We start from the raw sequence: 24,000 nt of genomic DNA, 5'->3' as shown, positions 1-24,000 counted from the left end.
TCTAACGGCCACAGTCTGTCCGGATCGCTTGTGCTCTGGCACCAAATGACTCTGTACCAGCGTGATAGTAGCCCCTGTGTCTCACAATCCCTCGGTAGATCGCCCCTCGAGCCATACCCTCTGCCGATGGTGCTGGCGGTTATCTGAGGCAGCATATACAGGGTCTGCCTTGTGAAGCGGCCCCACATATCCCTCCATAGGGGCCTCTTGGTTAACACAGAGGGCCCGGGCCGGACGATAGGACCCAGAGGGGTAATTGTAATTCCTGGGTGTCTGGTGCGTATTAAGGGGCAGCTAGCCATGAAATGCCCTGGCTGCTTGCATCGGTGGCAAGTCGGTCTGGGACGCTCAGAGCTGTTATTGGGTGGTCCTGAGTGTCGGACGGGCCCTGTGGGCACCGGGGCTCGGAATTCAGCACGAGGGGGTGCACGGTAAACCTCTCTGGGTTCGACCCGTGCTGGAGCTCGGTAGTTCATGGGTTCGTGAAGACGGGAGTCATAATGTTCATCGGCCAATTTGGCTGCTTCTTCTAAGGTAGAAGGCCGCCTGTCTCGCAGCCATTCCTTCCCTTGCTGTTCCATGCCATTATAAAAATGTTCTAAGAGAAACAATTGTAAAATTTCCTCCCCAGTCACCACTTTACTTCCGCTCAGCCAGTGATTTGCCGCTCTCCGCATTCGGTGCGCCCATTCCATATGGGTATCGTTAGGCTTCTTTTCCGTGCCCCGAAACTGTCGGCGATACGTGTCCGGAGTTACAGCGTACCGTCGCAACAGTGTCTCCTTAACTAGCTCATACTGTGTCACTTCCTCAGCACCCAGAGTACGAAAGGCTTCCAGGGCTCGCCCGGATAGTTTCCCAGACAATATCGTGGGCCACTCTCTGTTGGGAATCTGGTGCAGGGCACATTGCCTTTCGAAGTCCGCCAAATATTCATCAATCCCTGTCTCGCTCTCTAGGAAGGGTCGAAATGCCGCATAGGGTATCTTGGGCCTCCCAGCATTTTCGACAGGGATGATTACCTGCGGGGCTTCAGCATTGCGGTGTGCGTTCGCTAGGTTGAGTTTGTGGGCTCGAGTCTCTCGTATATCCTCGTCCGCCTCCGCCATCAACTGCTGTCCCAATTCCATGGAGGGGTTCGGCCCGTATAATGAGAGCCTTTCCCGAACAATCCTGGTTTTTTTCGTCACTAATCGTGGTCGGTGTTTCCGCCATTGTGAAGCTCTGATCCAGTTCGGTCAATTCTGCGATCAGCTCTCTCCTCGGCCGGTTGCTGGCGTACCCCCCTCTGCTTTCAAGTAAATCCTTTAGGGTTGTACGCTTCAATTTTTCGTAAGCGCTCTCCATCCGTTCTGTACCTCTCCTAGGAAATCCAGGAAAATCCCGCCGCTGCCGCCAAATGTTACGGTTACCCTTAGTCTCGCTGAGAGATGGACCGCTTAGTAGCCTGGATCCCTATTGCTAAAGAGGGGAGAAGCTGCTTTCCATAGTATTCTATATGAGTCTCGCAAATATAGAATAATCTCCCTTAGCTGCAGTACAGCTAGGATACCCTTCTGCCCACAAAAACAAGTCAACGCTGCGATTGAGGGTCAAACAAGAACTCAGGACTGGGATGCCCAGCCTGCTTTTTATTAAGGTTACATGCACACAGGGCACTCCCAGGGGGAGAGGGGGGGAAGCACAAAATCCCCCATCACACATTTAGATAGAGAGCACTGTCCTTTGACAGGCCACAATAGGATTACAGTACTTAAGATAACAAGTTTACAAGTTCATCTTATCAATTAGCAGTCTGGCTCCAGAGGTGATTAGACAATGGGATTTGTTATCACTAAACTTAGAGCTGAGGCCAGCAAACGTGTATTTAGGCAATAGTTTCTAAAAGCTGAAAAAAAAGAGTTAACTCTTTATGAAATGATACTTGTTACGGTTTTCTTGGAGCCCTTCTTAGGCGCTGGCTTGCTGGTTCAGGCATTGCTGCTGGGAAATAAGCTCTTCACAACAAAATAACTAATGCTTCTGTAACAGTAGTTAATTTAGGGAATTAATTTAATTATAGTGTAGTGTTAGGTGTAATTGTAACTTAGGTTAGGTTTTATTTTACAGGTAAATTTGTCTTTATTTTAACTAGGTAGCTATTAAATAGTTAATAACTATTTAATAACTATTGTACCTAGTTAAAATAAATACAAGGTTGCCTGTAAAATAAAAATAAATCCTAAGCTAGCTACAATGTAACTATTAGTTATATTGTAGCTATCTTAGGCCTAGATTTGGAGTTTGGCGTTAGCCGTGAAAACCAGCGTTAGAGGCTCCTAACGCTGGTTTTAGGCTAACTCCGGTATTTGGAGTCACTCAAAAAAGGGTCTAACGCTCACTTTTCAGCCGCGACTTTTCCATACCGCAGATCCCCTTACGTCATTTGCGTATCCTATCTTTTCAATGGGATCTTTCTTACTCCGGTATTTAGAGTCGTGGCTGAAGTGAGCGTTAGAAATCTAACGACAAAACTCCAGCCGCAGAAAAAAGTCAGTAGTTAAGAGCTTTTTGGGCTAACGCCGGTTCATAAAGCTCTTAACTACTGTACTCTAAAGTACACTAACACCCATAAACTACCTATGTACCCCTAAACCGAGGTCCCCCCACATCGCCGCCACTCGATTAATTTTTTTTAACCCCTAATCTGCCGACCGCCACCTACGTTATACTTATGTACCCCTAATCTGCTGCCCTAACACCGCCGACCCCTATATTATATTTATTAACCCCTAACCTGCCCCCCACAACGTCGCCGCCAACTACCTACACTTATTAACCCCTAATCTGCCGACCGCAAAGCGCCGCCACCTACATTATAGCTATGTACCCCTAATCTGCTGCCCCTAACATCGCCGACCCCTATATTATATTTATTAACCCCTAATCTGCCCCCCTCAACGTCGCCTCCACCTGCCTACACTTATTAACCCCTAATCTGCCGAGCGGACCGCACCGCTACTATAATAAATGTATTAACCCCTAATCCGCCTCACTAACCCTATAATAAATAGTATTAACCCCTAATCTGCCCTCCCTAACATCGCCGACACCTAACTTCAATTATTAACCCCTAATCTGCCGACCGGAGCTCACCGCTATTCTAATAAATGTATTAACACCTAAAGCTAAGTCTAACCCTAACACTAACACCCCCCTAAATTAAATATAATTTTAATCTAACAAAATTAATTAACTCTTATTAAATAAATTATTCCTATTTAAAGCTAAATACTTACCTGTAAAATAAATCCTAATATAGCTACAATATAAATTATAATTACATTGTAGCTATTTTAGGATTAATATTTATTTTACAGGCAACTTTGTAATTATTTTAACCAGGTACAATAGCTATTAAATAGTTAAGAACTATTTAATAGTTACCTAGTTAAAATAATTACAAAATTACCTGTAAAATAAATCCTAACCTAAGTTACAATTAAACCTAACACTATACTATCATTAAATTAATTAAATAAATACCTACAATTACCTACAATTAAACCTAACACTACACTATCAATACATTAATTAAATACAATATCTACAAATAACTACAATGAAATAAGCTAACTAAAGTACAAAAAATAAAAAAGAACTAAGTTACAAAAAATAAAAAAATATTTACAAACATAAGAAAAATATTACAACAACTTTAAACTAATTACACCTACTCTAAGCCCCCTAATAAAATAACAAAGCCCCCCAAAATAAAAAATGCCCTACCCTATTCTAAATTACTAAAGTTAAAAGCTCTTTTACCTTACCAGCCCTGAACAGGGCCCTTTGCGGGGCATGCCCCAAGAAGTTCAGCTCTTTTGCCTGTAAAAAAAACATACAATACCCCCCCCCAACATTACAACCCACCACCCACATACCCCTAATCTAACCCAAACCCCCCTTAAATAAACCTAACACTAAGCCCCTGAAGATCTTCCTACCTTATCTTCACCATACCAGGTTCACCGATCCGTCCTGAAGAGCTCCTCCGATGTCCTGATCCAAGCCCAAGCGGGGGGCTGAAGATGTCCATGATCCGGTAGAAGTCTTCATCCAAGCGGGGCAGAAGAGGTCTTCCATCCGATTGAAGTCTTCATCCAAGCGGGGCAGAAGAGGTCTTCCATCCGATTGAAGTCTTCATCCAGGCGGCATCTTCTATCGACATCCATCTGGAGCGGAGCGGCAGCATCCTGAAGACCTCCGACGCGGAACATCCATCCTGGCCGACGACTGAACGACGAATGACGGTTCCTTTAAATGACGTCATCCAAGATGGCGTCCCTCGAATTCCGATTGGCTGATAGGATTTTATCAGCCAATCGGAATTAAGGTAGGAATATTCTGATTGGCTGATGGAATCAGCCAATCAGAATCAAGTTCAATCCGATTGGCTGATCCAATCAGCCAATCAGATTGAGCTCGCATTCTATTGGCTGATCGGAACAGCCAATAGAATGCGAGCTCAATCTGATTGGCTGATTGGATCAGCCAATCGGATTGAACTTGATTCTGATTGGCTGATTCCTTCAGCCAATCAGAATATTCCTACTTTAATTCCGATTGGCTGATAGAATCCTATCAGCCAATCGGAATTCGAGGGACGCCATCTTGGATGACGTCATTTAAAGGAACCGTCATTCGTCGTTCAGTCGTCGGCCAGGATGGATGTTCCGCGTCGGAGGTCTTCAGGATGCTGCCGCTCCGCTCCAGATGGATGTCGATAGAAGATGCCGTCTGGATGAAGACTTCAATCGGATGGAAGACCTCTTCTGCCCCGCTTGGATGAAGACTTCAATCGGATGGAAGACCTCTTCTGCCCCGCTTGGATGAAGACTTCTACCGGATCATGGACATCTTCAGCCCCCCGCTTGGGCTTGGATCAGGACATCGGAGGAGCTCTTCAGGACGGATCGGTGAACCTGGTATGGTGAAGATAAGGTAGGAAGATCTTCAGGGGCTTAGTGTTAGGTTTATTTAAGGGGGGTTTGGGTAAGATTAGGGGTATGTGGGTGGTGGGTTGTAATGTTGGGGGGGGGTATTGTATGTTTTTTTTACAGGCAAAAGAGCTGAACTTCTTGGGGCATGCCCCGCAAAGGGCCCTGTTCAGGGCTGGTAAGGTAAAAGAGCTTTTAACTTTAGTAATTTAGAATAGGGTAGGGCATTTTGTTATTTTGGGGGTCTTTGTTATTTTATTAGGGGGCTTAGAGTAGGTGTAATTAGTTTAAAATTGTAATATTTTTCTTATGTTTGTAAATATTTTTTTATTTTTTGTAACTTAGTTCTTTTTTATTTTTTGTACTTTAGTTAGTTTATTTCATTGTAGTTATTTGTCGATATTGCATTTAATTAATGTATTGATAGTGTAGTGTTAGGTTTAATTGTAGGTAATTGTAGGTATTTTATTTAATTAATTTAATGATAGTATAGTGTTAGGTTTAATTGTAACTTAGGTTAGGATTTATTTTACAGGTAATTTTGTTATTATTTTAACTAGGTAACTATTAAATAGTTCTTAACTATTTAATAGCTATTGTACCTGGTTAAAATAATTACAAAGTTGCCTGTAAAATAAATATTAATCCTAAAATAGCTACAATGTAATTATAATTTATATTGTAGCTATATTAGGATTTATTTTACAGGTAAGTATTTAGCTTTAAATAGGAATAATTTATTTAATAAGAGTTAATTAATTTCGTTAGATTAAAATTATATTTAACTTAGGGGGGTGTTAGTGTTAGGGTTAGACTTAGCTTTAGGGGTTAATACATTTATTAGAATAGCGGTGAGCTCCGGTCGGCAGATTAGGGGTTAATAATTGAAGTTAGGTGTCGGCGATGTTAGGGAGGGCAGATTAGGGGTTAATACTATTTATTATAGGGTTAGTGAGGCGGATTAGGGGTTAATAACTTTATTATAGTAGCGCTCAGGTCCGCTCGGCAGATTAGGGGTTAATAAGTGTAGGCAGGTGGAGGCGACGTTGTGGGGAGCAGATTAGGGGTTAATAAATATAATATAGGGGTCGGCGGTGTTAGGGGCAGCAGATTAGGGGTACATAGGGATAATGTAAGTAGCGGCGGTTTTACGGAGCGGCAGATTAGGGGTTAAAAATAATATGCAGGGGTCAGCGATAGCGGGGGCGGCAGATTAGGGGTTAATAAGTGTAAGGTTAGGGGTGTTTAGACTCGGGGTACATGTTAGGGTGTTAGGTGCAGACGTAGGAAGTGTTTCCCCATAGGAAACAATGGGGCTGCGTTAGGAGCTGAACGCGGCTTTTTTGCAGGTGTTAGGTTTTTTTTCAGCTCAAACAGCCCCATTGTTTCCTATGGGGGAATCGTGCACGAGCACGTTTTTGAGGCTGGCCGCTTGCGTAAGCAACTCTGGTATCGAGAGTTGAAGCTGCGTTAAAAATGCTCTACGCTCCTTTTTTGGAGCCTAACGCAGCCTTTATGTGGACTCTCAATACCAGAGTTATTTTTATGGTGCGGCCAGAAAAAAGCCGGCGTTAGCTACGCGGGTCCTTACCGACAAAACTCCAAATCTAGCCGTTAGGGTTTATTTTATAGGTACGTATTTAGTTTTAAATAGGAATAATTTAGTTAATTGTAGTTATTTTATTTAGATTTTTTTAAATTATATTTAATTTAGGGGGGGTGTTAGGGTTAGGGTTAGACTTAGATTTAGGGGTTAATAACTTTAATATAGTGGCAGCGACGTTGGGGCGGCATATTAGGGGTGAATAAATGTAGGTAGGTGTTGGCGATGTTAGGGACGGCAGATTAGGGGTTAATAAAATTTAACTAGTGTTTGCGATGCGGGAGTGCGGCGGTTTAGGAGTTAATATATTTATTATAGTGGCGGCGATGTCCGGTTCGGCAGATTAGGGGTTAAACATTTTTTTTTGTGTTTGCGATGTGGGGGGCCTCGGTTTAGAGGTTAATTGGTAGTTTATGGGTGTTAGTGTACTTTTTAGCACTTTAGTTAAGAGTTTTATGCTACGGCGTTAGACCATAAAACTCTTAACTACTGACTTTTAAATGCGGTACCAGTCTTGACAGGAGAGGGTGTACCGCTCACTTTTTGTCAGACTCGTAATACCGGCGCTATGCAAGTCCCATTGAAAATATAGGATACGCAATTGACATAAGTGGATTTGCGGTATTTTCAAGTCTGGCTGAAAAAGTGAGCGGTACACCTGTACCTTCAAGACTCGTAATACCAGCGGGCATTAACCCCTTAATGACCACAGCACTTTTCCATTTTCTGTCTGTTTGGGACCAAGGCTATTTTTACATTTTTGCGGTGTTTGTGTTTAGCTGTAATTTTCCTCTTACTCATTTACTGTACCCACACATATTATATACCATTTTTCTCGCCATTAAATGGACTTTCAAAATCTACCATTGTTTTCATCATATCTTATAATTTTCTATAAAAAAAATACAAAATATGATGAAAAAATGGAAAAAAACACACTTTTTCTAACTTTAACCCCCAAAATATGTTACACATCTACAACCACCAAAAAACACCCATGCTAAATAGTTTCTAAATTTTGTCCTGAGTTTAGAAATACCCAATGTTTACATGTTCTTTGCTTTTTTTGCAAGTTATAAGGCAATAAATACAAGTAGCACTTTGCTATTTCCAAACCACTTTTTTTCAAAATTAGCGTTAGTTACATTGGGACACTGATATCTGTCTGGAATCCCTGAATATCCATTGACATGTATATATATTTATTTAGAAGACATCCCAAAGTATTGATCTAGACCCAATTTGGCATATTTCATGCCACCATTTCACCGCCAAATGCGATCAAGTAAAAAAAATTGTTCACTTTTTCACAAATTTTTTCACAAACTTTAGGTTTCTCACTGAAATTATTTACAAACAACTTGTGCAATTATTGCACAAATGGTTTTAAATGCTTCTCTGGGATCCCCTTTCTTTAGAAATAGCAGACATGTATGGCTTTGGCGTTGCTTTTTGGTAATTAGAAGGCTGCTAAATGCCACTGCGCACCACATGTGTATTATGCCCAGCAGAGAATGGGTTAATTAGGGAGTATGTAGGGAGCTTCTAGGGTTAATTTTAGCTGTAGTATAGTGTAGTAGACAACCCCAAGTATTGATCTAGGCCCATTTTGGTATATTTCATGCCACCATTTCACCGCCAAAGGCGATCAAATTAAAAAAAACGTTAAATTTTTCACAATTTTAGGTTTCTCACTGAAATTATTTACAAACAGCTTGTGCAATTATGGCACAAATGGTTGTAAATGCTTCTCTGGGATCCCCTTTCTTTAGAAATAGCAGACATGTATGGCTTTGGCGTTGCTTTTTGGTAATTAGAAGGCCGCTAAATGCTGCTGCGCACCACACGTGTATTATGCCCAGCAGTGAAGGGGTTAATTAGGTAGTTTGTAGGGAGTTTGCAGGGTTAATTTTAGCTTTAGTTTAGAGATCAGCCTCCCATCTGACACATCACACCCCCTGATCCCTCCCAAACAGCTCCCTTCCCTCCCCCACCCCACAATTGTCCCCGCCATCTTAAGTACTGGCAGAAAGTCTGCCAGTACTAAAATAAAAGGCATCTTTGAATATTATAAAAAAAAAAAGAGCATATGTAAATATGCTGCTATGTAGGATCCCCTCTTAGCCCCCAACCTCCCAGATCCCCCCTAAAACAGCTCTCTAACCCCCCCTCTGCCTTATTGGGGGCCATCTTGGGTACTGGCAGCTGTCTGCCAGTACCCAGTTTGCATCAAAAAAAGTGTTTTATTATTTTATTTTTATTTTTTTCTGTAGTGTAGCTTCCCCCCCACAGACTAACATCCCACCAGCCATACCGATCTAGCTAAATTAAAAATAATATGCCCCTTTTTCCCCACTTCAAATTCAAATATTTCTGTAGTGCAGCGGTTCCCACCCGCTCCCTCCCCGTGCACGCGCCCGCCCCCACCTCCCCGTGCACGTGCGCACGTCCGTGCGCGCCCCCGGGCATCCCCGCCCCCGATCCCGCCCACCTCCGCATCATCCAGGCCATCGATGGCCGCCACCCGCCTCCCACACCGGCGCTCCCACCCACCAACGAACTTAGCCGTTAATGTCCGGTGCAGAGAGGGCCACAGAGTGGCTCTCTCTACATTGGATGGCTAAAAATGGTTATTGCAGGATGCCTCAATATCGAGGCATCACTGCAATAACCGGAAAGCAGCTGGAAGCGAGCAGGATCGCTTCCAGCTGCTTTCCACACCGAGGACGTGCAGGGTACGTCCTCAGGCGTTAAATGCCTTTTTTTTGAGGACGTACCCTGCACGTCCTCGGTCGTTAAGGGGTTAAAAAGCAGCGTTAGGACCTCTCAACGCTGCTTTTTAAGGCTAACGCAAGACTCGTAATCTAGCAGAAAGAATGTTGCAGGGTTAAGGTTCTGAACTCTGCATTATGCACTCCAGTTCCGATGAGGTAGTGTAAAAACTTATATTTTTACAACAAAATAACTGTAAAAGGGTCATAAAAGGTTACTACAAAGTTTGTTGTGTTGCATTTAATATCCCTTTAATTAAAAAAATCAATCTGTTTTGGCACAGTTGGATTAACCTTGCTCTTCTCAATTACAGTGGTGTTATGTACATGGGTGAGAATCATTATAGAATTGAACCTATAGAAACCTCATCACAGGGAGAACATAGACTGTTCCAGTTAGAAGAGCCCAGCATGTTGCCTATGTGTGGGGTAAAAGACTTCAATACATCGATGCCACATCTGTCACTGCCCTTATCCTATGGACTGAGGAGGGTGAGTATATTTAGTTAAAAAATGTGTTTTTCAGGGTCTGCACCACATTAATATTATTGAATCTTCTATTGTTTATCCCTCTCCCCATCCTATAGTATATTTTATTTAGAATGATCCGTACAAGAATGCAACATTTTTACTCAGTGTGTATATATGTACGTATGTATATGTGTATGTGTGTGTATATATGTGTATATTTATTTTATGTGTGTGTATGTATGTACAGTATATATGTGTGTGTGTATGTATCTATATACGTGTGTGTATATATGTACTTATGTATGGGCACGAAACGCGTCTGCATGGAGATCAGTTCAACTACCTGATTGTCTCTGTTACTGCTGGCTCTTCACGCGTGGATGTTTCTTACAACGTCCCCCTTTTTTATTGGAGTAAAGTTTTGGATTTTATCACAAGTTCTGCCTGGAGCTTTTTCTTTCACAGACTTTGCTCATATTCCGTTTTGGAGTTCCTTTGCCTTGAGCGCTACTCGTTCCTGTATGTTTGTATGTGTATGTATGTGTATATTTATTTATGTGTATGTATGTATGTATATATATATATGGAATGCAGAAGTAGAGAAGGCGCTCAGGTAGAAAAGGATATGATGCTGAAAGTGCTATAGAAAGCACTATACTCAAAAAGAGCAAATAATGTCGAGTTCCAGGCAGCAGAATATAAAAGAAGAACTTTATTCCATATGTTAAAAAGGACAAAACCAGGATGTCCTGTACAGAGCCAGCAGTGACTCTAACAATCAGGCAAGTGAGCTGATCCCCATGCAGACATGTTTCGTGCACCAGGTGCACTTGATCACTGCTTATATATATATATGTGTGTGTGTGTATATATGTATATGTGTGTACTGTATGTGTGTGTGTGTATACATATGTATGTGTATATGTGTGTGTGTGTGTGTGTGTGTGTATATATATATATATATATATATATATATATATATATGTATGTATGTGTATATATGTGTGTGTGTGTATATATATATATGTATATGTGTGTGTGTGTGTGTATATATATATATATATATATATATATATATATATATATATATATATATATATATATATATATATGTATATATTGTGTGCAACTACTTACAATGTGTTTCATTGTTCACATAAAAGCATAAAAGGACAAGGCCAGCTACATAATTTATGCCTTTAGTACCAAATGGCTAAAAACCCAATATCCTAAATGTAATTTGTAATGGTGGGAATTGTATATAAAAAATTACTTTTGGGTGTTGAATTTCCAGCTGTGGGATGGTGGATAATCTTGGCAGATATTGTGACTTATACTGTATATTATATTTGACACTTAAAATAATAATTACCCATAAACGGTTTGCGAGTCATGTGATAAGCGCTGCTGATTGGATCAGTGTCAGTTTCTGCTTGGGACCAGCAGTTCTTTAACTATGTGTTTAACCCCTTTGCAGGGGGTTAAACACACAGAGTTGCAGGCTCAATATTGATACATTCTTCCTATTGTAGGGGGGATGTTTTATTCACATGAAAAAATACACAGCTATTAAATAATATAGTGTACTATTTTGAAGCAAAAGTTGTGTAAGTGAAACTATACAAAAGAAATAGCACTTACTTTGAATTTTTAAATAATTAGTAGAATATTTTCTGGCAAATTTCTAAGTTAATTACATTTTTCCTCTCCTGTATCATGTGACAGCCATCCACCAATCACAAAATGCATAAACTTATATATGGGACACTTTTGTACATTCTCAGAAGGAGCTGGAGCCTCAGAAAATGTTCATATAAAAAGAATGTCCATGTTTTGATAATGGAAGTATATTGGAAGTTTTTTTTGTAAATTTCATGCTTTATCAGAATCATAAAACTTTTAATTATCAAGATAAATATACATTTAAAGGACCATGATACCCAAATGTTGAAAGACTTAAAAGTGATGCAGCATAGCTGTAAAAACCTGACTAGAAAATATCATCTGAACATCTCTATGTAAAAAAGAAAGATATTTTACCTCACAATGTCCTAAGTATTCAAATCCTATTGCCCAGGACTTTAAGCAGCAAATCAGTATGTCTGTCCCGGGACAGGCAAGGGAGTGAGCCTCATGCACACTCATGTTATTTTCCTATTCAGTTTAAGGAAGTTTACTATGAAATCTCATGAGAGTTAAGTCAAATCTCATGAGATCACAGTAAAAGAGTTCATGACCTCCTCACTGTTGATGCTGATTGGCTGCAGTTAATTTCTTCATTTTTTTTATTTTTTTTACCTGCAGCTGAAGTATAACTTTTTATACAGGACTTACTCTGGTGAGCTGAGGAGATTGTGAGGTAAAATATCTTCCTTTTTTACATAGAGATGCTCAGGTGATATTTTCCTTGCAGCTTTTTACAGTTATACTGTATCAGTTTCAAGTGATTTAGCATATGAGTATTATGTCCCTTTAATTTTACCTAGACAATATGTGCACAACAATCACTAAAACTAAATCCGACACAATTCTATAATGTCACAATTAATGTATCACACAATAATTTAGAATAAAGGATTCATGGTATGAAAGCACACACATGTTCAATTTTGTGATACTTTTCACAATCATTATAACCATCTACCTCAGCATTTTTTTCAGGGACTGTACTGGGAATACAATTTTGAGTGGGGGAGTACACACCTTGCAAAGCTCCTGTGTCAGAAAGTTGGGAACTGAATCAGGGAGTCCTCTGTGTTTTATTTGCGCAGAGGAGCAACAAATTGTGGAAGAGCTGTGGGAATTGCTTGGGTAGAGTTGGTCAATCCAGAGCCCTGGCTAAGTGGTACGTGGGCATAGTGTTAGAAATGCCACAGATCCCTTTATATTAGGGCATGTAGTCAAATAAATACATATTTTTGCCAGGTGGTCACAGTAAGTCATCTGGCTATGCTGTTCTAAAAATACACTTATTTAAAGGGACACTCAAGTCAAAATAAATGTTTATGATTCAGAAAGCATGCAGTTGTAAGAGACTTGCACATTCACTTCCATTATCAATATCTGCACAGTATTTTTCTATTTATAATTTCTGGGGAACAAGATCCTACTGAGCATGTGCACAAGCTCACAGGGTATACGTATACTAGTCTGTGATTGGCTGATGTCTGTCACATGATACAGGGGGCCGGAAATTGGGAGAAAAAATTAATTTGTCAGAAAAAAATCTGCTTATTTGAAATTCAAATTAGATGTTATTGCATTGTCTTTTTATTATGTACTTGTTAATTATACAATTCTACTGCATTGAGTGGTCCTTTAAAGAAGGGTCTTGTCAACTTTCAAACAAGGGGCTTGAGGTTCTAGCCTCTAGGCCTTTTAGATTATCTAATATTGGCCCTAGAGACCCCCATCCACAAAAATACAATTGTATTGTATTTAATAGCATTTGTATTGCATACTTTTATTGTACATTGCTTTTTATTCATGGTTCTTGGGGTTTGTGCCTCTTAAGGGACTGGAAATTGAGCAGCTTTTCTTTCCTCCCTTCATCCAACTCTCTGTGCTGCATTCTAACCCAGAATTTCAGGTTTCTGGGTCTCTGTGAATATACATGAAACACTGGAGACATCACATCCTCAGCCCCTAAAGGATTATGACACATGTCAGCTTTGGTATTTGTCACGGATACCGGGCTGCAAGGGTTAAAACCTCTACCCCCCCCCCCCTACCACCTACCCCCCTTATGTTTCTCCCCAGATTTGAGTGATTGGGAGCATTCACGATCTCCCAGACCTTCCCTTTGTTGTATTTTTGTGTTTGAACCTCATCTTGGAAGAGCGGGTCTCTGACCGCCACATTCCTCTTCGGCCAACCAGGCCCATGGAACTGCCGGTCGTCGGCGACAGCTGGGATTCCCGGTGTCGTTTAACCCAGGTCGCTTCAGTGGCTCCTTGTCCCAGAGCTCCTCTCTTTTGGGGATTGGTCCCCCGTGGGATGGGCAAGAGGCAGGGTGATTTCTGGAAGGGAGATCCCTTGGGAACCCGGGGTCCCGGACCCCCCTTTAGCACCTTTTTCCCAGGGAACTTCCTGGTGTACGTTTGGTCATCCACAGCCCCGGTCCCCTGCCATGTTGTATTCCTTCTACTTAGAGTTGCCACCTCGGCCATGTTTTCCTAGACACTTATGAGTTACACATGCTGCAGGGTGTGCAGAGGGGAACATGAATTGCACCCCTGAACAGCACACAAATAGTGACCCTGGACAGCACAATACAAGTTCCTCCCTGCACACCCTGCAGCATGCAGTGATGTGCAGTCACTAGAGGCAGGTGAGGCAGGGCTTCACCTCTCATATGGGCAAAAATATATTTTTTTTATTGGCATTTTTTTCACAGCTACATGTTGTGCAATGGAGAGGCACAAGCAGGTCTGCCCTCCATTACACAACATGCTGAGCCACCTACTGGATGAAAGTGGTTAAGATCATTGCATGGCCCATAAGTGCTTATTTGAGGCAGGCCTCTTTGGGGCTGAACCAGTCCAGTGAGAGGCATCAGTCAGGGGAACTTAGGGTTGGGGCTGGATGTTAAATCATATAAAACAAAACAAAAACGGAAAAAAACTACTTTCATTTATTTTGTTGCTGCCCTGTTCAGCTGTCAACTTTGATTCAATAAAAAAGAGAGTTCTGTATTCCCCCTCCAAGTGCAGTGAAATGTTCCACTGTCACTTCCTTACAGAGCAGGAAGAGATGCAGTGAGCAGTGTTTTAGCCACATTTCACTGAAGTAAGTTCTGCAACCTTAGATTTTGCTGAAAGGGATTCTGTTAGTGAAAATGATAATTTAATGAATGTGGTTTAGTGTTTTTTGTTTTTTTACTCTTTTACAGCAGTTTAAGGATCGTTTTTGTATTTTGTTTACTCAAACTTTACACCCACTACCTAAGCAGCTTGCCTCTGTACTGCACACTAGTTTATAACCTCACTCTCTTTCTGAACTCTCTGTAGCTCTGCAACTGTGTATTATCACTACATTATCTTACTATTATGCTGTTTGTATGGATGAGTTGTTATTTCACAAGAGTAAGCTAGACCAAAAGCATGGTAATGTAAAATGAAACCAAGCAGTTTAGAATGAGTAATAGCAAATATTCTCCATGGCTCCTGTAGCTATAGTAATTCATTTAAACCAGGGATTCCTTAGGTGTATGTTGGACAACCCTGATGTAGACAACAAATAATAATTTATTAATGCTCCCATTCATATGTGCTGTTCTGTTTCAGATATTTAAAATAGATTGTAGACTATTAGCATTTGATAGTCACTTAAAATATTACTTAAACATTCAGTGGTGCCTCCCCCATTTCAGTGTTCCCTCTCCCCCCCCCCCTCTCTCTCTCCCCTCTGTCTCTCTCTCTCTCCCCTCTGTGTGTCTCTCTCTCTCCCCTCTGTGTCTCTCTCTCCCCTCTGTGTGTCTCCCTCTCTCCCCTCTGTCTCTCTCTCCCCTCTGTCTCTCTCTCTCCCTCCCTCTGTCTCTCTCTCTCCCCTCTGTCTCTCTCTCCCTTCTGTCTCTCTCTCCCCTGTCTCTCTCTCTCCCCTGTCTCTCTCTCTCCTCTGTCTCTCTCTCTCCCCTCTGTCTCTCTCTCTCTCCCCTCTGTCTCTCTCTCTCCCCTCTGTCTCTCTCTCTCCCCTCTGTCTCTCTCTCTCTCCCCTATGTCTCTCTCTCTCTCCCCTCTGTCTCTCTCTCTCCCCCCTCTGTCTCTCTCTCTCCCCCCTCTGACTCTCTCCCCCTTCTGTCTCTCTCCCCTCTGTCTCTCTCTCTCTCCCCTCTGTCTCTCTCCCCCCTCTGTCTCTCTCCCCTCTCTCTCTCTCTCTCTCTCTCTCTCTCTCCCCTCTCTCTCCCCCCTCTGTCTCTCTCTCTCTCTACCCTCTGTCTCTCTCTCTCTCCCCTCTGTCTCTGTCTCTCTCCCCTCTGTCTCTCTCCCCTGTCTCTCTCTCTCTCTCCCCTCTGTCTCTCTCTCCCCTCTGTCTCTCTCTCCCCTCTGTCTCTCCCTCTCTCTCTCTCTCCCCTCTGTCTCTCTCCCTCTCTCTCTCTCCCCTCTGTCTCACTCTCTCTCTCCCCTCTGTGTGTCTCTCTCTCTCCCCTCTGTCTCTCTCTCTCCCCTATGTCTCTCTCTCTCTCCCCTCTGTGTGTATCTCTCTCTCCCCTCTGTCTCTCTCTCTCCCCTCTGTCTCTCTCTCTCCCCTCTGTCTGTCTCTCTCTCCCTTCTGTCTCTCTCTCCCCTCTGTCTCTCTCTCTCCCCTCTGTCTCTCTCTCCCCTTTGTCTCTCTCTCTCTCTCTCCCCCTCTGTGTGTCTCTCTCTCCCCTCTGTGTCTTCCCTCTGTCTCTCTGTCTCTCCCATCTGTGTCTCTATCTCTCCCCTCTTTCTCTCTGTCTCTCCCCTCTGTGTGTGTCTCTCTCTATCCATCTCTCTTTCTCTATCTGTCTGTCTCTCTCTCCCACTCCCTCTGTCTCTCCTTATGTGTCGTTCTCCCCCATGGTTTCTTTCTCTCTCTGTCTCTCTTCCTCCCCCTCTGACTCTCTCATCCATTATGTGTCTCTCTAACCCTCTGTGTGATTGTCTCTCTCTTTCTCTCTAACCCTCTGTGTCTCTCTGCCCCCCATCTCTCTCTCCCTCTCCCCCGTCTCTCTTTCCCTCTCCCCCCAGTGCTTTTTTGTGTTTCGGTCTACCTTTTATTTATTTAATTAATGAATTGGTGGTGCCATCTGAGGAGGTGGCTTTATTTAAAGGGGTGGGGTCAAGAGCCCCACCATCTTTAAATTTAACCAGCTGCCACTGGATCAAGACATTTTTATATTTACTGAATAATGAAGGAATCTATAAGCCTAATTTGCAGCATTAAAGTAAAAAGTATGTTTTAAACATATTTTAATGGGCCTGGATTTCTAGATCTCATAATCAGAGCAAGCGTTTTGTTATCTGCAAGAGTTTCTGTTACAATCCTTTAGACTAAAATCAGATGTTTACTAAGTTGACCAGTTTTCCAAGACACCATTTAAAGGGATATGAAACCCATATGTTTTCTTTCATGATTTAGAAAGAGCATGCAATTTTAAATAACTTTCCAATTTACATCTAATATCTAATTTTCTTCATTCTTTTGATATCCTTTGTTGAAATTGGCTCACCCATGTGCATTGCTATTTCTTCAACAAAGGATATCTAAAGAATGAAGGCGTATCCTAGCCACTGCCTCACCAGCCTCTGACGTCACCGGCAGCATGTGTAACTCATAAGTGTTCAGGAAAACATGGCCGAGTTGGCAACCCTACTTCTCTACTTCTAGTAGAGAGAATTTTCATTTCCTAAGCACATTTTGTATTGGATAAATGCTTCATCTCTTCTGTGTGGTACATATACAGCTCAGTGTGTTTTGAGAAGCAGAAGCATCATACACTGTATAGGAACAGAATATTCACTATTCTCTTTTTATTTCTTCTTTACAGAAGCGAGCAGTACTGGCCACAACCAGTTTTGTGGAGCTGGGTGTAGTAGTGGATAAAGCCAGGGTAATTAAACACATTTTCATGTATCCATATTATCTCTGTTTTAATGTCTACCAATTAAATGAACATTAAACACTATAACATTGTAATTTAAAATGGTTTATTATGTGTTGTAAAACAAAATATTTGCTATATAAATTATTATTTATTTTGCTGACCGTTTCCTGTAATTTAACTCTGAAAACTGTGGGTTTTCTAAATCCCATGTGCATAGAAAGTGCACAAAGCAGACTTCTCAAGCTTGCACTGCTATATTTTACCCTGCCATTGTTTGAGCAATCTAGTAGTTTGTTTATATCTGCCCTTATTGAGTAAATGTTTTTTTAAGTGAAAATGAAGCTACAGCATGCTGGTATTAATTGCTTTATGTAAACTAACGTTTAAAAGTATTTCTTTAATATTTAAAAAGTCTTATGTAATAAAAAATAGATTTACATAACTAATTATTGCTTTGAATACATCATTATGGCTGGCATTTTTATTTTTTTGGGTTTAGTATCCCTTAAAGGAGAACTCTAGTCTCATACAATTCATATTATACAGTATGCTATATTAGTGTTTTTCAACTCCATTCCTCAAGGCACACCAACAGGCTAGATTTTCAAGATATTTGAAATAGAACATGTGTGAAATAATCAGCTGATTAGTAACTTTGGTTACTAACCTGCTCTCACCCATCAGCGGATTATTTGACCTATGCTCTAGTTCAGATTTTAAGAAAATCTTTCCTGTTGGTGTGCCCTGAAGACTGAAATTGAAAAACACTGTCATAGAGACACCTGTATACTTGTTCTGCAATATACATGAATGCAATACAGACACATTTATATTATTATGTTATCACAATGCAATAGAGCCCCTTTTGTCTCTTCTTTAGTCGTGTTATTGAATGTACGTCTTTCTTTTCTTCTGCTTAATATTTTATTCACTTATTCACTGTTTTTTCATTTGTTTCCTAAGTATGACTATAAAAATGCAAACATGACTGCTGTGGAACAAGAGACTCTGGAACTGATAAACATTGTGGATGGGGTAATTATATTACTAACCTATTTTAAGAAAATAATGTCTGCAAAGCAGAGGATTTTCTCCTTTAAATAGTCAAACTTAAAAAATGATCTCTCTGTAACACTTTTCTCTTTACTTGAAAGTCAGATTTGTTAACTTTAATAATTTTAAAATAATAATTGTGTTTGAGCAGACGCTTTGCTCATACGGAATTTGCCAGTTTAAATATCATAGACATAGAGACTGTGAACCTGATCCCTGCTTATGCTTTGTATAGCTCCAAGCGACTTGTAACTTTTCATGTATTAAATAACCATTGTTTTGAAGATCAAAGCTCCTTGTCATTTGAGCAATTGTATATTAAGCCCTTATCATGAGAGAGAGGTTTTAGCTCTCTCTAGTACGTAACTGCCTGTTGCACAATTTAAGTATCACTTATTTCCTAATGAGTTTTTAGAATGTTCCCGTCTGGTCACCACTCCTGTGTATCCGTGTACTGATACCAGTGATTTGCAGACCTTTTTGGGTCAATGTTTAAAATTGTAGTTCTAGACAAGCCACTTCTGAGTGTTTTTTTAAGTTTTAAGATATAATAGCCCATTTATCAAGTTCCGTATGGAGCTTGAAGGGCCGTGTTACTGGTGAGACCGCTGCTCCATAACCTGTCTGCCTGCTCTGAGGAGGCGGACAGAGATCGCATGAAATCAACCCGATCCAATACGATCGGGTTGATTGACACCCCCTGCTGGCGAATCTGCAGGGGGCGGCATTACACCAGCAGTTCACAAGAGAGCGTATTATGTCGGACATGTTGGACAGGCATTTAATAAAAAGGCCCCTTAAAGTTAATTCCCATAAAGGGCTAGATTACAAGTGAAGCACAATCAGGAGCGCACTGTGCATTATCTTTTGTGCGACCTCGCTCAAAGAATAATGCACAATCTAATATTGCAAGTAGATGGTTAAAAATTTTACCCAAAGCATCTTAATGTGGCTGGAGCTTTTTCACCAGACCCTATGCTTTTAATGAATAGCACTGGGAGTGCTTTTAGTGGGCTCATTGTGCTCAGATTACAAGTGGTGGGATTAGTAGTGTTGTGCTGTAAAATGTAGCACTTTTTAAAACCTAAAGTAAACCATTAACTATTAATAGTATAGCACAAAACTATGCAAAGAACGCCACTTCTTGCGCATCTTCAGCTGTGCACACCCTTAGGGCTTGAGTGAGAGCCAACATGAATTTTACCCACACTATCTGACATGCAGATGTTAGTGTGCCCTAGCCTAGATTATCGCTTAAGAGATTAAAAAAAATTTGGACTTGTAATAGAAATGCAAAAATATATTTTGTTCCACTTGTAATTTAGGCCAAAATCTTTTATCAGACAAGAAACAAAAACTCCTTTTAAATAATATACTTTCATTATATCAGCATGAACATTTGTAACGTACCTAACTGCTAATAAGTCTTAGCTGTGAGTAAACAATTGTACTGCAGAGTTTCTTTTTAAAGTTTCTATATTTCTATTATATTTCAATTATTCTTACCTTATTTTGTTTTCCTTTTTTCTGTTAAAAAGTTTTTTAAACCTTTGAACATCCGAACTGTTGTGACAAATTTACTTGTCTGGACATCAGAAAATCCTATCAATGTGAACGCTGAGACTGCTGGTGGCGTACTGGGAAACTTTGCAGATTGGATTGATCACACAAAAGGATTGAAAAAGACTGATATCTACCACTTACTTATGTGAGTATTTAGTGATTAATGAAATTAAACTTTCATTATTTATATATTCTCTTGTTATTCTTTGTTGAAAGCTAAACCTAGATAGGCTCATATGCTAATTTCTAAGCACTTGAAGGTCACCTCTTATCTCAGTGCATTTTGACAGTTTTTCACTGCTAGACTGCGCTAGTTCAAGTGTGCCATATAGATAAACATTATGCTCACTCCCGTGGAGTTATATATGAGTTCAGTTTTTTCAGAAAAAAATGCTACAAAAAATGGCTGAATACTTCTCTAATATAAGAAATAGATATTAGAGTATACAAAAAAAGAAATAAAGATCTACATCGTTAAACTAACATGGCAAATACAAAATATCAACATTTATAAACTACTTAAAATGTGCTTAGCATGATGCTGAAGAGAACCAAAACCGTTTCCTCTCTTATTTATCTTGAAGTTTACATTTGATATTCTGAAACATTGGCTTTTACTGAAGTATATTTAAAGAGACAGAGCATGCAATTTTCCAGTCTACTTCTTCTCTTCAATAAAGGAGATCAAGAAAATACAGTAAAGCAAATTTGATAATAGAAGGACATTTGTTTAAAATGACATGCTCTATTGTAATCATGAAAGTTTGAATTTCACTTAAAGAGACACTAAACCCAAATGTTTTCTTTCATGATTCAGACATAGCATGCAATTTTAAGCAACTTTCTAATTTACTCCTATTTTCAATTTTTCTTCGTTCTCTTGCTATCTTTATTTAAAAAGCAGGAATGTGATGCATAGGAGCTGGCCCATTTGGTTGAGAACCTGGGTTATGCTTGCTTATTGGTGGGTAATTGTAAGCCTCTAATAAGCAAATGCTATATATGGTGCTGAACCTAAAATGGGCTGGCTGCTAAGATTTACATTCCTGCTTTTAAAATAAAGAAAGCAAAAGAACAAAGAAAAATTTATAATAGGAGTAAATTAAAAAGTTGATTAAAATTGCATGCTATGTCTGAATCATTAAAAATAAAAATTTGGGGTTCAGTGTCCCTTTAACTGTCTTTTTAACAACAATCTGTAACTTGTGTGGTTACATGAAAGAGCCATTTGTTGTGAAACCATAAATGAAAGTAATATGATTTAAAGGTACAGTATACACCAATTTTCATTTAACTGCATGTAATAGACACTAATATAAAGAAGAATATATACAGATACTGATATAAAATTACTATATAAAACCTTTTTAAAAACTTATTTAGAAGCTCCCAATTTAGCACTGTTTATGAGGTTAGGCTGGAACACCCACTGAAAGGGGGTGAGAGCAGAACCTTCACCCGCCCATGCATATGAAAAAAACCCATTATACAAACAGAAGCAATCTGAAGTTTGTAGACATCAGTATACATCTAAAACGTTGGGGCTTGGTTTGGAGGCTGAAAAATTGGCACAATGTTATTTAGAAATAAGCAAAACTATACATTTATGCAAAAATCTAGTGTACAATGTCCCTTTTAATGTGATTGTGTTTCAGAGGTCGTGGATCATACAGTGGGGTAATTGGAATGGCTTTCGTTGGAACTGTTTGTTCACCTTCTCTTAGCGCCTCTATCAGTTCAGTAAGTAACGCTCAAATTTACAACATTCATTGCAAATGCTACTATTACATCTGATTGTCTGTTCTGTTGTCCCTACAGTTTGACAAGGGTAAGACAACTTCCTCACATGCCGGTGTGGTTGCTCATGAGCTTGGACACAATCTGGGTTTGAGTCATGATGACAGTCCGCGGTGCACTGGTGGTCCCTATATAATGGCCAGCACAGACAGGTACCTCCAACTATTAGATTCCATAATATGAGATTTTCCATTATTTCTACCCAGTTGATTTGATGTTAGAGACAATCACAGATTCCTTTTAAAGGGAATTAAAACCCAAACTTATCTTTTGTGATTTAGACAGAGCATACCATTTTTTAAACGTTTCCTACTTACCTTTTTTTTTTTTTTAGCAAATTTGTTTTTTTCTCATTGTATTCTTTGTTGAAGAGATACCTATGTAGGTAGTGTGTACGTGTCTAAAGAACTACAAGGCAGTAAAAAGTGCTCTTGCAAATGAATAACAACAAACCTGTTTAAAATCACATGCTTGATATGAATCAAGAAAATACATTTTTTTAGGTTTTATGTCCCTTTAATGCCCTTGACTGCCAGAGAGCTGCAAAACATTCTTGCATAACAAGCAGTCTTCCATGATACATAGACAGTTTGGAAGAATTAAAGGGACCATTCCCCAGTTTTGTATAACCAACACTGTTATAGAAATACACTTTTACCTCTGTAATTACCTTGTATTTATGCTTCTGCAAACTGCCCCCTTATTTCAGTTCATTTGACAGACTTTCTTTTTAGCCAATCAGTGCTCACTCCAAGGTAACTTCACGTGCATGAGCTTAATGTTATCTATATGAAACACATGAACAAAGCGAAATTGGGGATAAAAGTAGATTGGAAAGTTGTTTAAAATTACATTCCCTATTTAAATCATGAAAGTTTTTTTTGGACTTGACAGTCCCTTTAATGTGATAACATTTTATTTAAATACATTATATGTATGTAATAGAATTGCTTTCTACAATAAGGATTACAATATCCTGCAACAATATATTTTCCTGAGTGTTCAGAACTACAACACAGTAAAGATACTATGTTATCCATATAGAGCCATATTACAAGTGGAGCACTAATTTATTGCGCCCCCGTAACCTGGCAAATTTGCCCATTTAGTGGCGCACAATAAATAACCAGCCATTACAAGTGGCTGGCTATTGCTACCGTAAGCTCACGGGGTTAAAGTTGGCCGGTGTGAGGTGTTAGACAAAAAACGGCACTGAAAACTGTGTGTTCCCTGTAAATATATATGTTTATGAACATTTGCTGCCCATCACTGCGCGACTTACCCCTTCGCGTGCTCTCGTGAGCGAAAAGCTTCCATGCAATGCAAACGTGAGTGAGGTTGCTTTCGCATTGCGGCTAGCTTGCAATACCAGCACACATTTGCATGCGCTGGTATTACTAAGTGGAGCGCACATATTGCCCTCGCGATAGCGATATTTTGTGCTCCACTTGTAATCTGGCCAATATTTTTTTTTTTTAAATAAAAATTTATAGTTTCCCTTAGCATCTCTTCTATCATAAATGTTTCTGTATAAAGTAAAAAAATAAATTATATTTCATTATAGTAAGGATGGGCGAATATTTATCAACATTTGAAAAGGAAATAAATTTTAACACATTTATACATTTGTTTAGAATTTAGAATGTTTATACAATATTCATTTAATAATAATGGATACTTGTATAGCGCACAAACCTCGAACTTAATCGACTCGCGGCACTGATAACAGGTATTATTGTTACCCAACTTAATGTTACTCATTTTACCGACCTCAGAAGGATGAGTGGACCTTGCCGGGATCAAATCTGCAATCCTTGGGTTGTCACAGATCTCTGTAACATTGCATTAGCACGATGCGCTATCTGTCCGGCCTAATGTAATCGCGTTAGAAAAATTTGAATCAATATATTTGTATCTATTATGTATCTATTTACTAAATTCCCTACCAGTCATGAACTATTGGTCATCTGAATATTATTTGTTAAATCAAATGTTACTTTTGAAATTTTGAATGTGGATATTCAATCTAATTATGAACATTCGAAAGCGAAAGTAACATTCAAAAATCGGAAATAACATTCATTTAATCAATTATGCAATATGTGAAATAGAAAAATGTGAATAAATATATTTGTATCTATTATATATCAATTTACTAAGGGCTAGATTACAAGTGGAGCGCTAAATTATCGCACGCCC

At 39.8% G+C, this 24,000-nt stretch overlaps 1 protein-coding gene across 2 annotated transcripts in view; it reads left to right on the top strand.

Annotated features, from left to right (window-relative positions):
* LOC128640217 (disintegrin and metalloproteinase domain-containing protein 9) overlaps nucleotides 1-24,000 on the top strand; it is a 176,032-nt gene that overhangs the window by 105,399 nt on the left and 46,633 nt on the right. For both annotated transcript variants that reach the window (XM_053692617.1, XM_053692618.1), the window contains exons 6-11: nucleotides 9,665-9,842; nucleotides 17,332-17,394; nucleotides 18,352-18,423; nucleotides 19,980-20,149; nucleotides 21,660-21,744; nucleotides 21,823-21,953. In XM_053692617.1, coding sequence (XP_053548592.1) covers nucleotides 9,665-9,842; nucleotides 17,332-17,394; nucleotides 18,352-18,423; nucleotides 19,980-20,149; nucleotides 21,660-21,744; nucleotides 21,823-21,953 — 699 coding nt within the window. The remainder of the gene's footprint in view (nucleotides 1-9,664; nucleotides 9,843-17,331; nucleotides 17,395-18,351; nucleotides 18,424-19,979; nucleotides 20,150-21,659; nucleotides 21,745-21,822; nucleotides 21,954-24,000) is intronic.

Source organism: Bombina bombina, chromosome 9 (assembly GCF_027579735.1).
Source record: "Bombina bombina isolate aBomBom1 chromosome 9, aBomBom1.pri, whole genome shotgun sequence".
NCBI classification, from domain to species: domain Eukaryota; kingdom Metazoa; phylum Chordata; class Amphibia; order Anura; family Bombinatoridae; genus Bombina; species Bombina bombina.
Note: the sequence above shows the minus strand (reverse complement) of the source record. Positions and strands in the feature narration are given on the sequence as shown.